Below are 18,135 nucleotides of genomic sequence, written 5' to 3'. Positions count from 1 at the left end.
GATCCTCCGGCATCCAATGAGCATGATCACTGATGATACAACAACAAAGAATCCAGCATCAATGTCTTCAATAATGGTGTTGCCTCATAACTTTTTTAAAAAAAAGTTTGTGCTGCATCCATACATACCTCTCTCATCTCTATGACTCTATAAATCCACACCTTCAGTGGCACGTTAATGAGATATCACTTGCCAAGAGGGCTGAGAATGGAATTGTTTGCTTTATTAAGTGTGTTGACAGTACATGTAGCTCTATCGTCAGAGAAAGTCGGTCTGAATGCTGCCTATCCATTTCATCAATACAACTAAACTACATGTAGATGTACCTCTATGCCAAGGGATATACCGGTATATACAATGTACAGCGTACAGCATTGTACAAAAAGCACAATTTTGAGATGCTATGAGAAGATGTTTATCCACTGAAAGGTACACTGTATAATCATTTACAACCAGTTGGTACGGAAAGCATCCAGTATTTCAAAAAGTCCTACTCACAAGCTGGTGAGAATAATGTAACCAGTACACCACTCTGGCAAGCCTTAAGAAGTACCTAAGCAAGCAATATACAATTTGAACGAGCTGAATTTGCCGTGAAGAAAACAAGAAATACTTTGTTGCCCAGGTGACCACTCTACATGGAAATGCATTATATGTTGTGAAAATTCTCAGAAAAAAAGGGGGCTTGATCATTCACTTCTAGCCAAGAAAAGAAAGCATTTGTTGACAATAATAAAATACTGGTACTAGCAGTGGAAGTTTTTACAATAGTCTATCCAAGATTGGATAACAGAGGATGATTCTACTCCAAGGATGACATTAATGCCAAATGAAAGAACTTTGCAGAAATGAAATTTACATACCTTATTTCTTTCAGATGATAACACTATTTTGATAATGGTACCAAACAGTTTTGTGGTCCTGTTTCATTGCATAAAAGTTGATGCAATCCTGAGTGCATTTTAATGATGTTGTATTCAAACTTTTTATTTCATCAAACAGATCTGGTTCATTCTGTTTTCTTTGCCTATCCGCAGATATGGAGACATGGTCTTCTGTGTTGTACATGTATGCCATTGTGGTACTCTGGGCATTGAACTCCATGTGCTTTAGAGTAGCCTGTTAGATCACTGAAACCTGCAATAAAAGGACTATTGATGTTTTGTTCAAGAACATAATGTAGTTAGCAGTGTGCAGTTATTTTAATCTTTTTATTTTGAAACAAAGAAGTGAAAATGTGGTTCACCTTACAAGGGTGTCATGTCCGTTACGCTGGTGTATAATACTAAGTATCAAATATTAGGTCACTAAGAAAAATATAACCATAGTATAACATAGTAATATGTCCTATTTTGCTATGGTGGGTGGAGGTAACTGGAAATTTGTCACTAATTGTAGCTAGCTGGTGCAGGAGCGAATTTGTTTTATATTTCTTTGTTTTGTAAATATATACAAAGACTAACCCCCCTAAAATGATATAAATATAAGAAATATTACATGATTGCAGTTATGATGTGTGTCCCTATGTTCTAACCTTACTATGCCAACAATTGAATATCTGCTATACCTTGTAATAAAAAAATTCTCTTAGCTTACAAAAAGTGGACAAAACTGTCATGTCCGTTACACTCGAAGTGTCATGTCCGTTACACAATATTTTAAACTATTAAAAAAGAATGAACAGCAGAACTACTCTAAATTAGGACTTTATGAGTAAAGCATGACCTAAAGGTTTAATCAAGACCAAAACCAGCTGCATCTTATCCAAAAATTCACAGGAATTTTCATAATGGTAAGTAGTTCAGAATGCCTTGTCCATTTAGTGTCATGTCCGTTACGCTCGCTAAAAATGCAATTTCTCAACAACCACTTGATAGATTTCCATGAAATTTTCTGTGTACATTACATATACTTAAATGTGTCTGATAAACTCAATTAGAATCTTTTGGAGACTCCCAATTTCACTGTGTGATGGTTTGAATCACAAAAAAGTGGTCTGAATGTCATGTCCGTTACGCTGGAATTGACCGTATGCACTCAAATTAGTACATTCCCAGTCCTACGGGATGATAAAGCTACCAAAGTTTGTAGGCCTAATCAGTGACATGATTGCATGTTAACCACATTTTCTATAAAAACAAACAAACAAACAAACAAACTTCTGCACAGCTGTATGTTAGTACCAACAGTTTAACAATCTTCGCCAATGTTTGCTTTTGCTGGCATTTTTTTTTTTCAGTAAGCTTAGTCAAGTTTCTACCTCAAGGCAAATGCACAAACAGATATTTCTTCTCTTGCACTTAAATGTGTGGTGTAGTTAACATGGCTCATCTTGTATTATGGTACGTAAGGCATGTACTCATTATTGTTTGAAACTTAACACTGATGTTGCTCAAAGTGAGAGAGGATTCTATAGGGTTTTAAAAAAATTGTTCATACAGTGTGTATTTGTTGTTTACTTTATTCTATTCATGCAGGGACATTTTGTAATACAACACATGATAATTATGAACAGGAAGAGTTTTTATATTGATTTTAGTATTCTTTCATTGCAAAGTCCAATTTCTTGGTATCTCGAATGTATTTGCAAGCCGTGATATATCAGTGAAAAGGAAAAGAAAAACAGTTAAATTACTTCAAGCTAGGAATAAAACAGTAACGCTCTTTTGACCAAAAAAGCATTTATTTTTCTTCTTCACAGAGAAATATTAAAAATGCGACACTTTTCATTTAAATCAATTGATGATGGAGATCATCAGGAGTAAAATAAAGAAAAGAAGGAGAAATACATCACAATAGATTTCATACATACAAGATGTATTTATGCATATTTATGAGTTGATACATGTTTTTTTCCCCATGACCTGGAAGATATTCTGATATTTTTTTCAAGCACAAAAATATCCATGTTTTGTGTAGTACTACAAGGTATTATGGGTGGAGCACAAGATAAAAACTTTCCTGTTCATTAAAAAACAAACAAACAAACAAACAAACAAAAAAGCCCTTAGTCATGTCAATATATTTATGCTTGGAACTGCTTAATCTATTAATGGCTCTGTGTAATCATAAATGTTGAATAAAAGTTAAATCTTCAGACAAATGTCAAGAAATATCCTCTTGTGCATTTACATTATTTTTGCCCAACTGTGCTATGGCATGGGGGGGGGGGGGTGCCCCCTAGGGTCCCACCCAATATTATTTGTGTCTTTAGATTTTGTTTTAATTTGTTGCTGTAGTTGCCTGGGATTGTCACTGGTACATTGCAGCAGTATAATAGCCTGTTAAATAAATTAGTTCTCTGTAAACCCCACGGCAAAGTATGTGTAACGTCAGTTACGTAACGTCAGTTACGTAACGTCAGTTACTGACATGTTTACCTTTAAGTTTTCATAGAACACAAAGAAAATGGACTACTGTTTCATTTCATTGTGTATTTATGACTGATGAACCAAGGTATGACTCCATATCAACCAAATCATTCTGAATGGTCAAAATTATGAAATATCACATAGCTATTCCCAATCATGATTTTGCATGTGTAAACCCTATGGCAAATGTAAGCGTAACGTCAGTTACGTAACGTCAGTTACCGTCATGCCTTCACTGAAATTGGCATGGTGGTAAAAGGAGACAACTAAAGTGCACATTATTTTGCACACCTGTTCCTAAGAACCTAGGTGTATTGCCATATTAAACACATAAAGGCTAAAAGTCAGGGACATGAGATATTTCCATTTACATCTACACCATAATTTCCCATGTCCTTTTTCCGTAACGTCAGTTACCGACACATTTTCACTTGCTATGTGATAAGAAATGCAGTTTGAGAGAAAAACTTTCCACCTATTTCTTCATTCTCATGAACTTATTCATCAATGCTAATAGCAAGCCCAAGGTGCTTTCCTTCACAAAACTACAAGGTAAACAATTTCATGAAAATCCTTACGTGTAACGTCAGTTACCGTGGAATTGCCCATATGATAACAGAATTTAGACCCTACCAAAAGATGATTTTGATATTCCTTGAATAGATCAGTTTGCTTGCCCACATAGTTATGACCTCACTTTTACTGAACTCAACCAGCATTTTTAAAGAAACTAGTAATTGATGCAAGTTGTCGCTATGTTGTTGCCAGGGTTACCTGACAGAAAATGGAGTTGTCAACCTCAGCCGCGTCCAGCTCATGATGACCGACCTCGGAGAAGCGGAGGATGAAATCTTCAAAAAGCGACGAGTCACTGAACTGGGATTCAGGCAGAGGAACAAGGACAAGAAGAGGCGGATGCAGCAGGTAGTAGTGATGATAATGATGAGTTGATGATGAGTTGATGATGAGTTGATGATGATGATGATGGTGATGATGGTGGTAATGGTGACGATGATGGTGATGATGATGGTGATGATGATGGTGATGATGATGATGGTGGTGATGGTGGTAATGGTGACGATGGTGATGATGGTGATGATGATGATGGTGGTGGCAGTGATGATGACGATGGTGGCAATGATAGCGATGATGGTGATGATTGAGGGGTCTCAAGTAGACATATTGGTTTAGGCCATAGTTGACTTGAAATCAGTATAAGTTGAGTGAGGTGATAGAGTATGTTGGAGATGCACATTATAAGTTCACATCATATCCATTATGGTTTCTTTTTAGGATATCAAATATTGAAGGAATTTTTCAAAACTTTTTTTGTAACAAACAATGTTAAGCAAAGATTTATGACATACCTATACATTTTTTGAAAAATTATTTGCAATTACTAATCCTCTCAGTTTGGCTCAAAGTTTATGGTTTGAGATCAAATGTTAGAAGGCCAAGCATTGTCATTTAAGATTTATGTAGGGTTTATTCTATGTGAAGCATCATATGAAATTTGTGTTCTTGTCCCTCAGCAATAAATTTGGCAGTGCTTCTCATATTGTAGTACAATATTGTGTATACAAATGTTGTCATCATCCTTTTCATTTGCCACGTGTTTCGATGTGAGCATGACCTTATGTTTTGTCATGTCTGCTTGTCCACAAATTTTACAGTCTGCTCCAGCTTTCGTTCCTGGCGGTGTGCTGGCCCCAACAGTGAGTACATTACAATATCTCTCCACCTTACCAATAGTCTGCTTGTGGTAGTGCAGTGATGTACTTAACATCAGCAGTGCTTCTTGGAGACTACCTTTCTTAACTTCACAGAGTTGTGAATGAAAAGAAGAAAAATTGGTCTCAGTAATTGGAATGGATGTCTATAAAATAAGTTGGGACAAAGATTTGTAACACTTGATTTCGGTACTTGTTGTTGCTACTGATGTGTTGTTTGTCAAATTTTTCATCGCTTTCGGGATAACTTCAAATTCATATGACATTTTTGTCCCATTAGTGCCATTATTGACAACAATTCTGTGGTAATCTCCTAGTCTACCGAGGCAGCGAAAGTCAAGTCAGTGGTTGTAAGCCCATAGGCCTTGACACCCAAGCATATCAGCTGGATTTTGTGTAGTTGACCACGTTACTGGGATATCTCCCTGCTCTCTGTGATTGAACTGAAGTAGGTTCTTTTAAATGCATGTGGTTTAGCTCTCCTGCACTCTGGACCAATGGCTTTTAAGATCTTATATTATTTCTGCAAATTTCACAAAATTTTGTGTGGTTGAAGAATAATGTCTCCCGACATTATGTGAAATCTTATGGTGAATCACCTCAGAGTTTTTAAAAATGAAATGAAACACTAAGTCCTTGTCACTTGAGAATACGCTCCCCTTTTGTACTAAGAATAATAGGTAGAATTTTTTTGGGGTCTGAATAAATGCACTGAAAATCTCTTGTATTGTTTTCCCCTCCATCAGAAAGAAGTTTTCAGTTCTTTTATTCTGAGGAAAAGTCTGAATCACCTACCTTTACAAGATGCCGGCTTGTGACAGCGATATAATAATCAGGGTTGCAAAAAAGGGACTCGCAAACTTTAAGTCTCCTCTGAAAGACTTGGCAACAGGGATAAAATGAGTACTGCTGCCGGACTGCAAGTTGAACCTTGTATGTTTATGGAAGCCCACTGACAGCCTTTTCTGCTTGGTCTTAAACTTGACTCTGCCACGGCAGCTCCAACAGTCATGTGGTTTTGTCATATTTTCCCATCCTTCTCCTCTCAATCTGTTTCCCACTGCAGGCTGCTGGTGCTGCGCCTTCATCTGGCTCAGCACAACAGATCCTGGACCAGCGCAAGGAGGCCAGAATGTCATGGAGGGACAGGGCTAACCAGGTAAGATTATATAGAGTTAACAAGCTTGACACACACATCTCTTTCTTATCTTTGTTAACACATGCATGCACTCATGCACATTTATAGTTGTACATCCTACAGACCAACATAAATATTGCATCCTTCATATTGCACATTTGCACACATATACATATACACACAAGTACTTAGATATGCAGGATACAGCATGCATACATATATTCTCAAAATAAATTTCTTGCTCTTTTTAATGAGGTTAAAGGGATGGTACAGTATTGGTGGAGATGAGAATTGGGCTTTTAACTTTTTGCGAGATAACAAGAAAACACTTATGATATAGTACAGAGCATACCATTTTAAGAGGAGTTCAAAGTTTATTTGATAAAAATCGGGTTCGGAATAACTGAAACATCCAAAAACAAAGTATAACAAAGCGATCGTAATAAAGTGTGGGTCCCACACTTTATTAGAATAGCTATCTTTTAGATATCTCAGCCATTTGAAAGCCAATTTTCATCAGGTAAATGTTGAGTTCCTCATAGAATTACATGCTCTTTCATATTTCACAAGAGGTTTCTCATTATTTCACCAAAAATGTTAGAAACTCGAAATTAGGTCTCAACCAAAACTGTACAATCCCTTTAAAGAGAATTCATGTTTTCATCTTTTAGGTGATTAGTAATCAATCGAATGCAATGTTTACTGCACAGTGATAAAGGATACAGGATTATGTCACTGATTTACAAAGAATTTTGGTATTAAATGATCAAGCCAACTCTGCAGATGAACAAAGATACGTAACCATGGTATTGAAAACTCTGCCTTGAATGTGTGTACAAAGTGGTGACGATAGCGGGAATGAGTTTCTGTGGCCAAAGGGGAATAGCAGAGTGGCCAGATCTCCCTGATTCTGCACGAAATTAACTGGTTGAGGACAGACAGATTTTGCTATAACATGCATTTCTCATTGGACTAGTCTTCAATGGGTTAATCATCCCTTCATGTCCAGACAGTAGTACAAAGTCTGCCTAATTTTGGAATTAATTTTGCCCATTGAAGTCCATATGGCACACAAGCAAATAAAGCCACTTGGATAGCTATGTAGATGTTTGGATATTGACAGGGTAGGTGTGGTCTGTTGGTCTTGGCCAATCTTTCCACACAGTCAACATGCTTTAGAGAAGAGAAAGAAAAGTTTCCTGTTTTTTGAGACTTGCAACGTTTCCCTCCCCTTAGGATGCTGCCAGTGAGCTGAGGGCGTCGTTGACTGGAGGCGGTAACGAGCCGAGGGGAACCAAACGAACACACAGTCAGGCAGAAGAGGAGGACGAGGATAAGGATGATACAGTGAGGTAAGTACATGTATGTGTGTGTGTGTATGTGTTGATTAGGTATGTAGTACTTATTAGCTATAGAATGTAGTGGCACTCTATATTTAGGCTGACTTGGATGTATAAACAACTAAGTAACATCCCCCCCCCCCCAATCGAAATGGCATAACTTTTTATCAAAAAAAAGTTTTTATCAAAATGATTTGGCAGTCATGTGAAAATGAGAATAATCTGTGGAGTCTTGTATGAGTGAGCACACATTGAAGACAAAATAGTCACTGTTCAAAAGTCAAAAGAGTAAATTTTGGTGTTCTGTGAAATGAGACTTTGACAGTCTGTTTCTGCTGTATGTTTAAGAGCTGGTCTTTTGACGGGATGGATAAATCAAAGTAAGGAAAAAGGCTCAGGCACACTGGCTTACACTGACAGTTCATGCATTAGATGTATACCACCTTATTTAAAGCATTTGATGACAAGATTATCGAACCATGTTTCAGTAAAACTGCTGTGAAAGAGCAGAGTTACACCAGCCCTACCATCTACAGATGTCCCATAAAAGAAGTCATACTGTGATAATAGTAATGGCTACTTTATGTCTGATCTGTTTCAACCATCATATCTGTGACTTTGTGTTTGTTAAATGCCTCAAGCAAGTGTTTTATTATTATTATTATACCCCCGCCAAACGAAGTTTGAAGGGGGTATATAGGAATCAGCGGACGGTCGGGCGGTCGGTCGGGCGGTCGGTCGGGCGGTCGGGCGGTCGGTCCGTTGCAAATCTTGCGTCGCGAACTACTTCCTCAGTTTTCAACCGATTCCCATAAAACTTGGCACAGATGTGTGCCTTGGGTTGTAGATGTGCAAGACGTATTTTTTGACAGTACCCAAAAGTACGTTGCCATGGTAACGGCATATTATGGGCAAAAATGGGTACAAATCTTGCGTCGCGAACTACTCCCACAGTTTTTGATCAATTTTTATGAAATTAGGTACAGATGTTCATCTGAATATGTTAATGTGCAAGACACATATTTCCGCAGTGGCAAAAAGTGCGTTGCCATGGTAACGGCATGTTATTGGTAAAATATAGGGCAAAATGCTTCATGGCAAAACTGCTTCATCAGTGTTCTTCCAATTCTCATGGAATTCATATTGAATGTTTGTCTTAGGATATAGGTCAGCATGACACATTTCTTGACAGTGACAAAAAGTATGTTGCCATGGTAACAGCTCACATATTATGAGCCAAAATGATGGAAAATTTTGTGTTGCAAACTACTTCCTCAGTTTTTGCCCAATTTCCATGAAACTTGGTACAGATGTGTGCCTTTGGTTGTAGATGTGCAAGACGCATTTTTCGACAGTACCCGAAAGTACGTTGCCATGGTAACGGCATATTAATGGCAGAAGATCAAGGAAAGATCTTGCGGATTTAACTACTTCCTCAGTTTTTTGACCAAAGCTTATGAAATGTTGTTTTGACCAAAGCTTATGAAATGTTGTTTGGTGGGGGTATAACCAGTCGCTGTAGCGACATTTCTAGTTTTTATGCCTCCGCCACGAAGTGGTGCCGGAGGCATTATGTTTTCGGGTTGTCCGTCCGTCCGTCCGTCCGTCCGTCCGTCCGTCCGTCCTTCCGTCCGTCCTTCCGTCCGTCCGTCCGTCCGTCCTTCCGTCCGTCCGTAATGAATTTTGTAGACAGGGTAACTATCAAAACCTTTTGAGGTATCCTAATGAAACCTGGCATGTATGTGTATTAGGAGGTGAAGTTGTGCCTATCAACTTTTGGGTGCACATGCTCAAGGTCAAAGGTCAAAAGGTCAAGGTCAAATGCTTAAAATTTCACTTTTTCCCCCATATCTATGCAATGCCTGAAGATATTTTCTTGAAACTTAGTGTATACATGTATTACCCAATTAAGATTCTCTGGTGAAAGTTTGGGGTCATGAGGTCAAAAGGTCAAAGGTCAAAAGGTCAAGTAAAATGTTAAAATTTCACTTTTTTCTCTGTATCTTGGGAAATTGTTCAAGGTATCTTCGTGGAACAAAGTATATATGCATGTACTGACTGGCAGTGGTTATCTAGGGAATTTGGGGTTCATGTGGTCAAAGGTCAGGGGTCAAAGGTCAAGGGCAATACTTCAAAATTTTGCTGTTTTCCTTATATTTATGCAATGCCAGCAGGATTATTTTTTTTTAAACTTGATGTTTGCATGTGTAACCCACTAGAGATTCTCTGGGATTTTCTTTTTTTTTGCCAATAAGGTCAAAGGTCAAAAGGTCAAAGATCAAGTGAAAGTGCTGAACTTACTTCTTTCTCCATATCTCTGAAGTGGCTCAAGTTATCTTTGAACTTAGTACACATTTATGTATGTTCTGCCTGACATTGATTCTCTTATGAATCAAAGGCCAGATGAAAATGATAACAATTTACTGTTCAATACAGAAATTGCACTTTTTCTCCATACGATTTATACCTTGACAATTACTCAAGTGCGTAAACTTATGAAAGGGTCAAAGTCGAAATTAAAGTTCTTAAATCCCCAAATACATGCTCTCCTATTCATCCAATTAAACATAGGTCAAGGAAGGTGAACATTCGATACATTTGTGACAAACATGTCATTTTAATATTTTGCCAATTTTGTGAAAATGTAATCACACATTGTCCACATGTACTATAGACCTATTAGGAGAATCATGCATTATGGCGGAGGCATACCAGTCGCCATAGCGACATTTCTAGTTTTTGGTTTAGTTTGATTTTCTCAGTCTGGTTCGAGAGATTGTCTTTCATGCACCCAAGCACACCAATATGCACACACAGTCATTCCATGATATCCAATACATATGTATATATATCAATGCACAATTTGTCATGTTAGAGATGAATATGTATTTCTGTAAGTGTATACTGAATGAAAGTCTTACAAAGTATTAATCAGGATTATTGATGCTGGAATTTGCAGGACATCAACACAAGATAGTGTAATGACATTCTTTTTTCGCAATGTGATAAAGTTACATCTATCTACTTTTGTCTTTGAATTCCTGCAGGCTTTGGGAAGATGGATGGAAAGAGCGCTACTACCAGAACAAGTTTGATGTGCCATCAACTGACATTGAGTTTCGCTCTAAAGTCGTGAGTTCTTGAGAATTTCTCTCCCCTTCAAAGCCATTGTGTAATGATGAAAAATCATTTGTAACAAAATGTGGATGGTTTACCTGCCAGTGAAAGACAAGTAGCGACATCATTTCAGTGTAGTTTCTTTTTTGTCCCCGCCGAACGAGTTCGAGCAGGGGACTATGAAACGGGCTCCGTACGTGTGTGTGTCTGTGTGTCCGTCCGTCCGTCTGTCTGTCCGTCCGTCCGTCTGTCCGTCTGTGCGTCCGTGTGTGATCAAAATGTTCAATTTGCTACTTCTCTGTCATTTATGAGCCAATTTTGATTCTGTTTGCTTTATATGATAGCACTACATGGGAGCTTTGAAACTTCTACACAGAATTTTAGTTGTGATCTTTGACCTTGACCTTTGACCTATATTGTACATTTTGCTTCAAAATGCTACTCCTTTGCCATTTCTAACCCGATTTTGATTCTGTTTGCTTTATATGATAGCATTACATGGGAGCTTTGAAACTTCTACACAGAATTTCAGTTGTGACCTTCGACCTTGACCTTTGACCTATATTGTACATTTTGCTTCTAAATGCTACTCCTTCGCCATTTCTAACGCGATTTTGATTCCGTTTGCTTAATGTGATGGCACTAGGTGAGGGCTTCAAAACTGCTACACAGAATTTTGACCTTTGACTTCTTTGACCTTTGACCTTGATTTTTTACCTATATTGTACATTGGCTACAAAATGCTACTCCTTCGCCATTTCTAACCCGATTTCGATTCCGTTTGCTTTATGTGATGGTACTAGGTGAGGGCTTCAAAATTTCTACACAGAATTTTGACCTTTGACTTCTTTGACCTTTGACCTTGATTTTTTGACCTGTATTGTACATTTTGCTACCAAATGCTACTCCGCCATTTCTAACCCGATTTCGATTCCGTTTGCTTTATGTGATGGCACTAGGTGAGGGCTTCAAAACTTCTACACAGAATTTTGACCTTTGACTTCTTTGACCTTTGACCTTGATTTTTTACCTATATTTTACATTGGCTACAAAATGCTACTCCTTCGCCATTTCTAACCCGATTTCGATTCCGTTTGCTTTATGTGATGGCACTAGGTGAGGGCTTCAAAACTTCTACACAGAATTTTGACCTTTGACTTCTTTGACCTTTGACCTTGATCTTTTTACCTATATTGTACATTTTGCTACTAAATGCTACTTTCGGCGGGGACATATATTACGCACCGCGTAATTTCTACTTTTCCTTGTTCCAACTAGCAGTAAGTTTTCAAATCATATGTTGTTATTGAATTTTAATTTCTCATTGCTTTTTGTCCCCGCCGAACGAGTTCGAGCAGGGGACTATGAAACGGGCTCCGTACGTGTGTGTGTCCGTGTGTCCGTCCGTCTGTCCGTCCGTCCGTCCGTGTGTCCGTGTGTCCGTGTGTCCGTGTGTGCGTCCGTGTGTGATCAAAATCTTCAATTTGCTACTTCTCTGTCATTTATGAGCCAATTTTGATTCTGTTTGCTTTATATGATAGCACTACATGGGAGCTTTGAAACTTCTACACAGAATTTCAGTCGTGACCTTTGACCTTGACCTTTGACCTATATTGTACATTTTGCTACAAAATGCTACTCCTTCGCCATTTCTAACCCGATTTCGATTCCGTTTGCTTTATGTGATGGCGCTAGGTGAGGGCTTCAAAACTTCTACACAGAATTTTGACCTTTGACTTCTTTGACCTTTGACCTTGATTTTTTGACCTATATTGTACATTTTGCTACAAAATGCTACTCCTTCGCCATTTCTAACCCGATTTCGATTCCGTTTGCTTTATGTGATGGCACTAGGTGAGGGCTTCAAAACTTCTACACAGAATTTTGACCTTTGACTTCTTTGACCTTTGACCTTGATTTTTGACCTATATTGTACATTTTGCTACGAAATGCTACTCCTTCGCCATTTTTAACCCGATTTCGATTCCGTTTGCTTTATATGATGGCACTAGTTGAGGGCTTCAAAACTTCTACACAGAATTTTGACCTTTGACTTCTTTGACCTTTGACCTTGATTTTTGACCTATATTGTGCATTTTGCTACAGAATGCTACTCCTTCGCCATTTCTAACCCGATTTCGATTCCGTTTGCTTTATGTGATAGCACTAGGTGAGGGCTTCAAAACTTCTACACAGAATTTTGACCTTTGTCTTCTTTGACCTTTGACCTTGATTTTTGACCTATATTGTACATTGGCTACAAAATGCTACTCCTTCGCCATTTCTAACCCAATTTCGATTCCATTTGCTTTATGTGATGGCACTAGGTGAGGGCTTCAAAACTTCTACACAGAATTTTGACCTTTGACTTCTTTGACCTTTGACCTTGATTTTTTACCTATATTGCACATTTTGTTACAAAATGCTACTTCCGGCGGGGACATATGTTACGCACTGCGTAATTTCTACTTTTCCTTTTTTTTTTTTTTTTAATTACTGAAACTGCACCGGTCTTACACTCGAGACACAGTGAACAGTTCCAGCTGTTTATTTTTATATTTCATGTCACATCTGTATGTGTACTTAACAAGAAAGAAACAAAAATACAAACAAGCAATAGCAAAATACAAAATATGATATAGGGTTGGTCATTACAAGAAAGTGTGTCAGCATATGTTCATAAAAGACAATTTTCTATAACATGTGAAATGCGAAGGAACCGCAAAAGCAAAGCTTGTGACTGCGACTTCCTGGAATTTAACAAAAAGTGTCAATCCAAATTCGTTTTGCAATGGAGATGGGACACAAAGTACTAATGAGGAAACTATTTTGAAAGCTAAAATAGCAGGGTAGAAAGAGCAGAAAATGTTAAAAAGAGACAGAACATTTCCTTGTTTTGTTAGGTATTCTGAAGCATCTCTTAAAATGAGACGACATTGATTAGAGACATCTTAGGTTTTGCCTATCGATTAAACGAGAGTGGATGGTTATATCCTCTACTGTTAGCAGTGTTCTGACGTTCTGCTAAGTCATGCGACACCATATCATGTGACACCATATCTTGAGGTTAAGACTTTGAATTCCGTCCCCCCCCCCCCCCCCCCCCGACGGGCATGTTTCCAATGCCGTATGGCTGTGACTTTACACTACATATGTACATCTGAGTCAGACAACAATCCATAGTCCCATTAATGACCCGGAGGCAACTTGGGACCCATTTGGAGGCAGCTTGATCCTTGTTGACTAGTCTGTGCATATTCAAATTCATGAAATTCTTCCGTCGAGATGTTTTTATTGCAACTGATTGACAGAGATTGACAGATTGCCCTACGTCGATGTAAATAAGCACTGAATTGATCAGTGTTTTAGTAGAAGCCATGATAGAAAATCATGGGCGTACATACTCGAGCAGGATTCGAACCCACGACCTCCTGATCACCGGACAGGCGTCATCTCCAGTAGACCACCAAGCTTTCGCCCGACAGCAAGTGTTGGTTCTAATCCTTATAGCATGCAGCGGGAACTACTTTATTATTCAAATTCATGAAATTCTTCCGTCGAGATGTTTTCATTGCAACTGATTGACAGATTGCCCTACATCGACGTAAATAAGCACTGAATTGATCAGTGTTTTAGTAGAAGCCATGACAAAAAATCATAGGCGTACATACTTGAGCAGGATTCGTCGATGCTACTCCTTCGCCATTTCTAACGCGATTTTGATTCCGTTTGCTTAATGTGATGGCACTAGGTGAGGGCTTCAAAACTGCTACAGAATTTTGACCTTTGACTTCTTTGACCTTTGACCTTGATTTTTTACCTATATTGTACATTGGCTACAAAATGCTACTCCTTCGCCATTTCTAACCCGATTTCGATTCCGTTTGCTTTATGTGATGGTACTAGGTGAGGGCTTCAAAATTTCTACACAGAATTTTGACCTTTGACTTCTTTGACCTTTGACCTTGATTTTTTGACCTGTATTGTACATTTTGCTACCAAATGCTACTCCGCCATTTCTAACCCGATTTCGATTCCGTTTGCTTTATGTGATGGCACTAGGTGAGGGCTTCAAAACTTCTACACAGAATTTTGACCTTTGACTTCTTTGACCTTTGACCTTGATTTTTTACCTATATTTTACATTGGCTACAAAATGCTACTCCTTCGCCATTTCTAACCCGATTTCGATTCCGTTTGCTTTATGTGATGGCACTAGGTGAGGGCTTCAAAACTTCTACACAGAATTTTGACCTTTGACTTCTTTGACCTTTGACCTTGATCTTTTTACCTATATTGTACATTTTGCTACTAAATGCTACTTTCGGCGGGGACATATATTACGCACCGCGTAATTTCTACTTTTCCTTGTTCCAACTAGCAGTAAGTTTTCAAATCATATGTTGTTATTGAATTTTAATTTCTCATTGCTTTTTTTTTTTTTTTTAATTACTGAAACTGCACCGGTCTTACACTCGAGACACAGTGAACAGTTCCAGCTGTTTATTTTTATATTTCATGTCACATCTGTATGTGTACTTAACAAGAAAGAAACAAAAATACAAACAAGCAATAGCAAAATACAAAATATGATATAGGGTTGGTCATTACAAGAAAGTGTGTCAGCATATGTTCATAAAAGACAATTTTCTATAACATGTGAAATGCGAAGGAACCGCAAAAGCAAAGCTTGTGACTGCGACTTCCAGGAATTTAACAAAAAGTGTCAATGCAAATTCGTTTTGCAATGGAGATGGGACACAAAGTACTAATGAGGAAACTATTTTGAAAGCTAAAATAGCAGGGTAGAAAGAGCAGAAAATGTTAAAAAGAGACAGAACATTTCCTTGTTTTGTTAGGTATTCTGAAGCATCTCTTAAAATGAGACGACATTGATTAGAGACATCTTAGGTTTTGCCTATCGATTAAACGAGAGTGGATGGTTATATCCTCTACTGTTAGCAGTGTTCTGACGTTCTGCTAAGTCATGCGACACCATATCATGTGACACCATATCTTGAGGTTAAGACTTTGAATTCCGTCCCCCCCCCCCCGACGGGCATGTTTCCAATGCCGTATGGCTGTGACTTTACACTACATATGTACATCTGAGTCAGACAACAATCCATAGTCCCATTAATGACCCGGAGGCAACTTGGGACCCATTTGGAGGCAGCTTGATCCTTGTTGACTAGTCTGTGCATATTCAAATTCATGAAATTCTTCCGTCGAGATGTTTTTATTGCAACTGATTGACAGAGATTGACAGATTGCCCTACGTCGATGTAAATAAGCACTGAATTGATCAGTGTTTTAGTAGAAGCCATGATAGAAAATCATGGGCGTACATACTCGAGCAGGATTCGAACCCACGACCTCCTGATCACCGGACAGGCGTCATCTCCAGTAGACCACCAAGCTTTCGCCCGACAGCAAGTGTTGGTTCTAATCCTTATAGCATGCAGCGGGAACTACTTTATTATTCAAATTCATGAAATTCTTCCGTCGAGATGTTTTCATTGCAACTGATTGACAGATTGCCCTACATCGACGTAAATAAGCACTGAATTGATCAGTGTTTTAGTAGAAGCCATGACAAAAAATCATAGGCGTACATACTTGAGCAGGATTCGTCGATGTAGGGCAATCTGTCAATCAGTTGCAATGAAAACATCTCGACGGAAGAATTTCATGAATTTGAATAATAAAGCAGTACCCGATGCATGCTATAAGGATTAGAACCAACACTTGCTGTCGGGCGACAGCTCGGTGGTCTAGTGGAGATGACGCCTGTCCGGTGATCAGGTCGTGGGTTCGAATCCTGCTCCAGTATGTACGCCCATGATTTTTTTATCATGGCTTCTACTAAAACACTGATCAATTCAGTGCTTATTTACGTCGATGTAGGGCAATCTGTCAATCAGTTGCAACCTGTGCATATTGTCGGCTGCCAGGTAATAAGGGCCAAGTGCGAGGTAACTTTGAAGATTATCTCCTCTCTTCGCACAAGCCTCACAAAGTACAACAGATTGCGAAGATTGCATGAGCATGAGCGGTGTAAATATCAATCCGACAATGCAAACCTTTCTAAGTATCGTCACCATTGGTAAGGGTTTATCACACCTTTTTTTTTACCATCAGGTGCGGTGCTACGTAGAAGGACTGTGCTGGGTGCTCCGGTACTACTACCAGGGATGTGCCTCGTGGAAGTGGTACTTTCCGTATCACTACGCACCCTTTGCCTCCGACTTCCTGGATGTTGGTCGTCTTCCCAATGACTTTGAGAAGGGCACCAAACCGGTAAGGAACCACAAACTTTTTTATGTCAGACATTTCATATGTTTGGCTCTTATATTCTGTGGAACTCCACTTGTGTTTGCCAGGGCTATGATATCATTCTACAACTAAGTACATACATGATATGTTCTGTTTAAACATACACATAGTAACAAATCTCAGGGATATCTTAAATAGAGACCAGAGACTTCCATGTTCAAGCATAATTATTTGGGTCATTTGTAGTCGGGCAATACTCCAACAGTTATCACAAAAGTGAAAGCAATACTAGTCATTAAAAAAGTGGCATATTACATTTGCCTTAGGACCATAACTATCGTGATTATTTTGACTTTTTATTTACATTTTGTTTGTAAGAATTCTTTGTTGTAAACATAAACGTTGTGCAGAACCTCACAGACATAGCCTGAAATATTGAAGTAGCATTTTAGTATTCACGGAATCTCCCTCGAAATAGTGAGAAAAGAGTATTTTGTAAGTTACCGGTATGTCAGAGTTACACACACACACACACACACACACACACACTCTGTAGTCAGTTTATGATGTATAACACTAAATTCAAGATTTGATCGCATTTTCCTGACTCTAGTTCAAACCACTGGAACAGCTGATGAGTGTGTTTCCAGCAGCAAGTGGCAACTTCCTTCCACCAACGTGGAGAAGACTCATGATGAACATTGTAAGTGACAGAATGGGATACATTTTCTTTATCATAGCAAGAAGGGTGGCTACCAATCCAACAGTTCCAACATACAAAGACACCCATTGCCTTCTGTTATTATATGATTCAGACTTTTATTGCATACGTTTTGATTAATTTCATTCATTTACAGGAACATGTTGTTTAATGTGTTCCATTAACTAAAGTTAAAGGGGATGGCTAGTAACTGATCAGTGGGAATCAGTGGGAATGCTGGAGGATGATTGTTCCAATCCTTGTGGGATTCATTTAAGAGTACATTATATTTCTATTGTTGTGTGAAAATTATTTGCTTCAGAATGGTCTCATATTCAAGTAATGTGCAGTTTAATGTTTCCAGGTTAGCGTGCCTGGTCAGTGACAGGGCATTAATTTGCACATTACTTGAATATGAGACCGTTTTGAAGCAAATAAATTTCACACAACAGTAGATATATAA

General features: G+C 38.5%; 1 protein-coding gene across 1 annotated transcript in view; it reads left to right on the top strand.

The window, feature by feature from the left end:
* The window catches only part of LOC139716393 (5'-3' exoribonuclease 2-like), a 114,605-nt gene that overhangs the window by 20,283 nt on the left and 76,187 nt on the right, over positions 1 to 18,135 (top strand). The window contains exons 15-21 of the mRNA XM_071627946.1: positions 4,140 to 4,295; positions 5,045 to 5,086; positions 6,168 to 6,260; positions 7,476 to 7,591; positions 10,627 to 10,711; positions 16,838 to 16,996; positions 17,586 to 17,675. Of these exons, the coding sequence (XP_071484047.1) occupies positions 4,140 to 4,295; positions 5,045 to 5,086; positions 6,168 to 6,260; positions 7,476 to 7,591; positions 10,627 to 10,711; positions 16,838 to 16,996; positions 17,586 to 17,675 (741 nt within the window). The remainder of the gene's footprint in view (positions 1 to 4,139; positions 4,296 to 5,044; positions 5,087 to 6,167; positions 6,261 to 7,475; positions 7,592 to 10,626; positions 10,712 to 16,837; positions 16,997 to 17,585; positions 17,676 to 18,135) is intronic.

Source organism: Diadema antillarum, unplaced genomic scaffold (assembly GCF_040938485.1).
Source record: "Diadema antillarum isolate AM-2024a unplaced genomic scaffold, OU_Dant_1.0 scf00000007, whole genome shotgun sequence".
In the NCBI taxonomy this organism is placed as follows: Eukaryota; Metazoa; Echinodermata; class Echinoidea; order Diadematoida; family Diadematidae; genus Diadema; species Diadema antillarum.
This window is presented reverse-complemented; position numbering and strand designations above follow the sequence as displayed.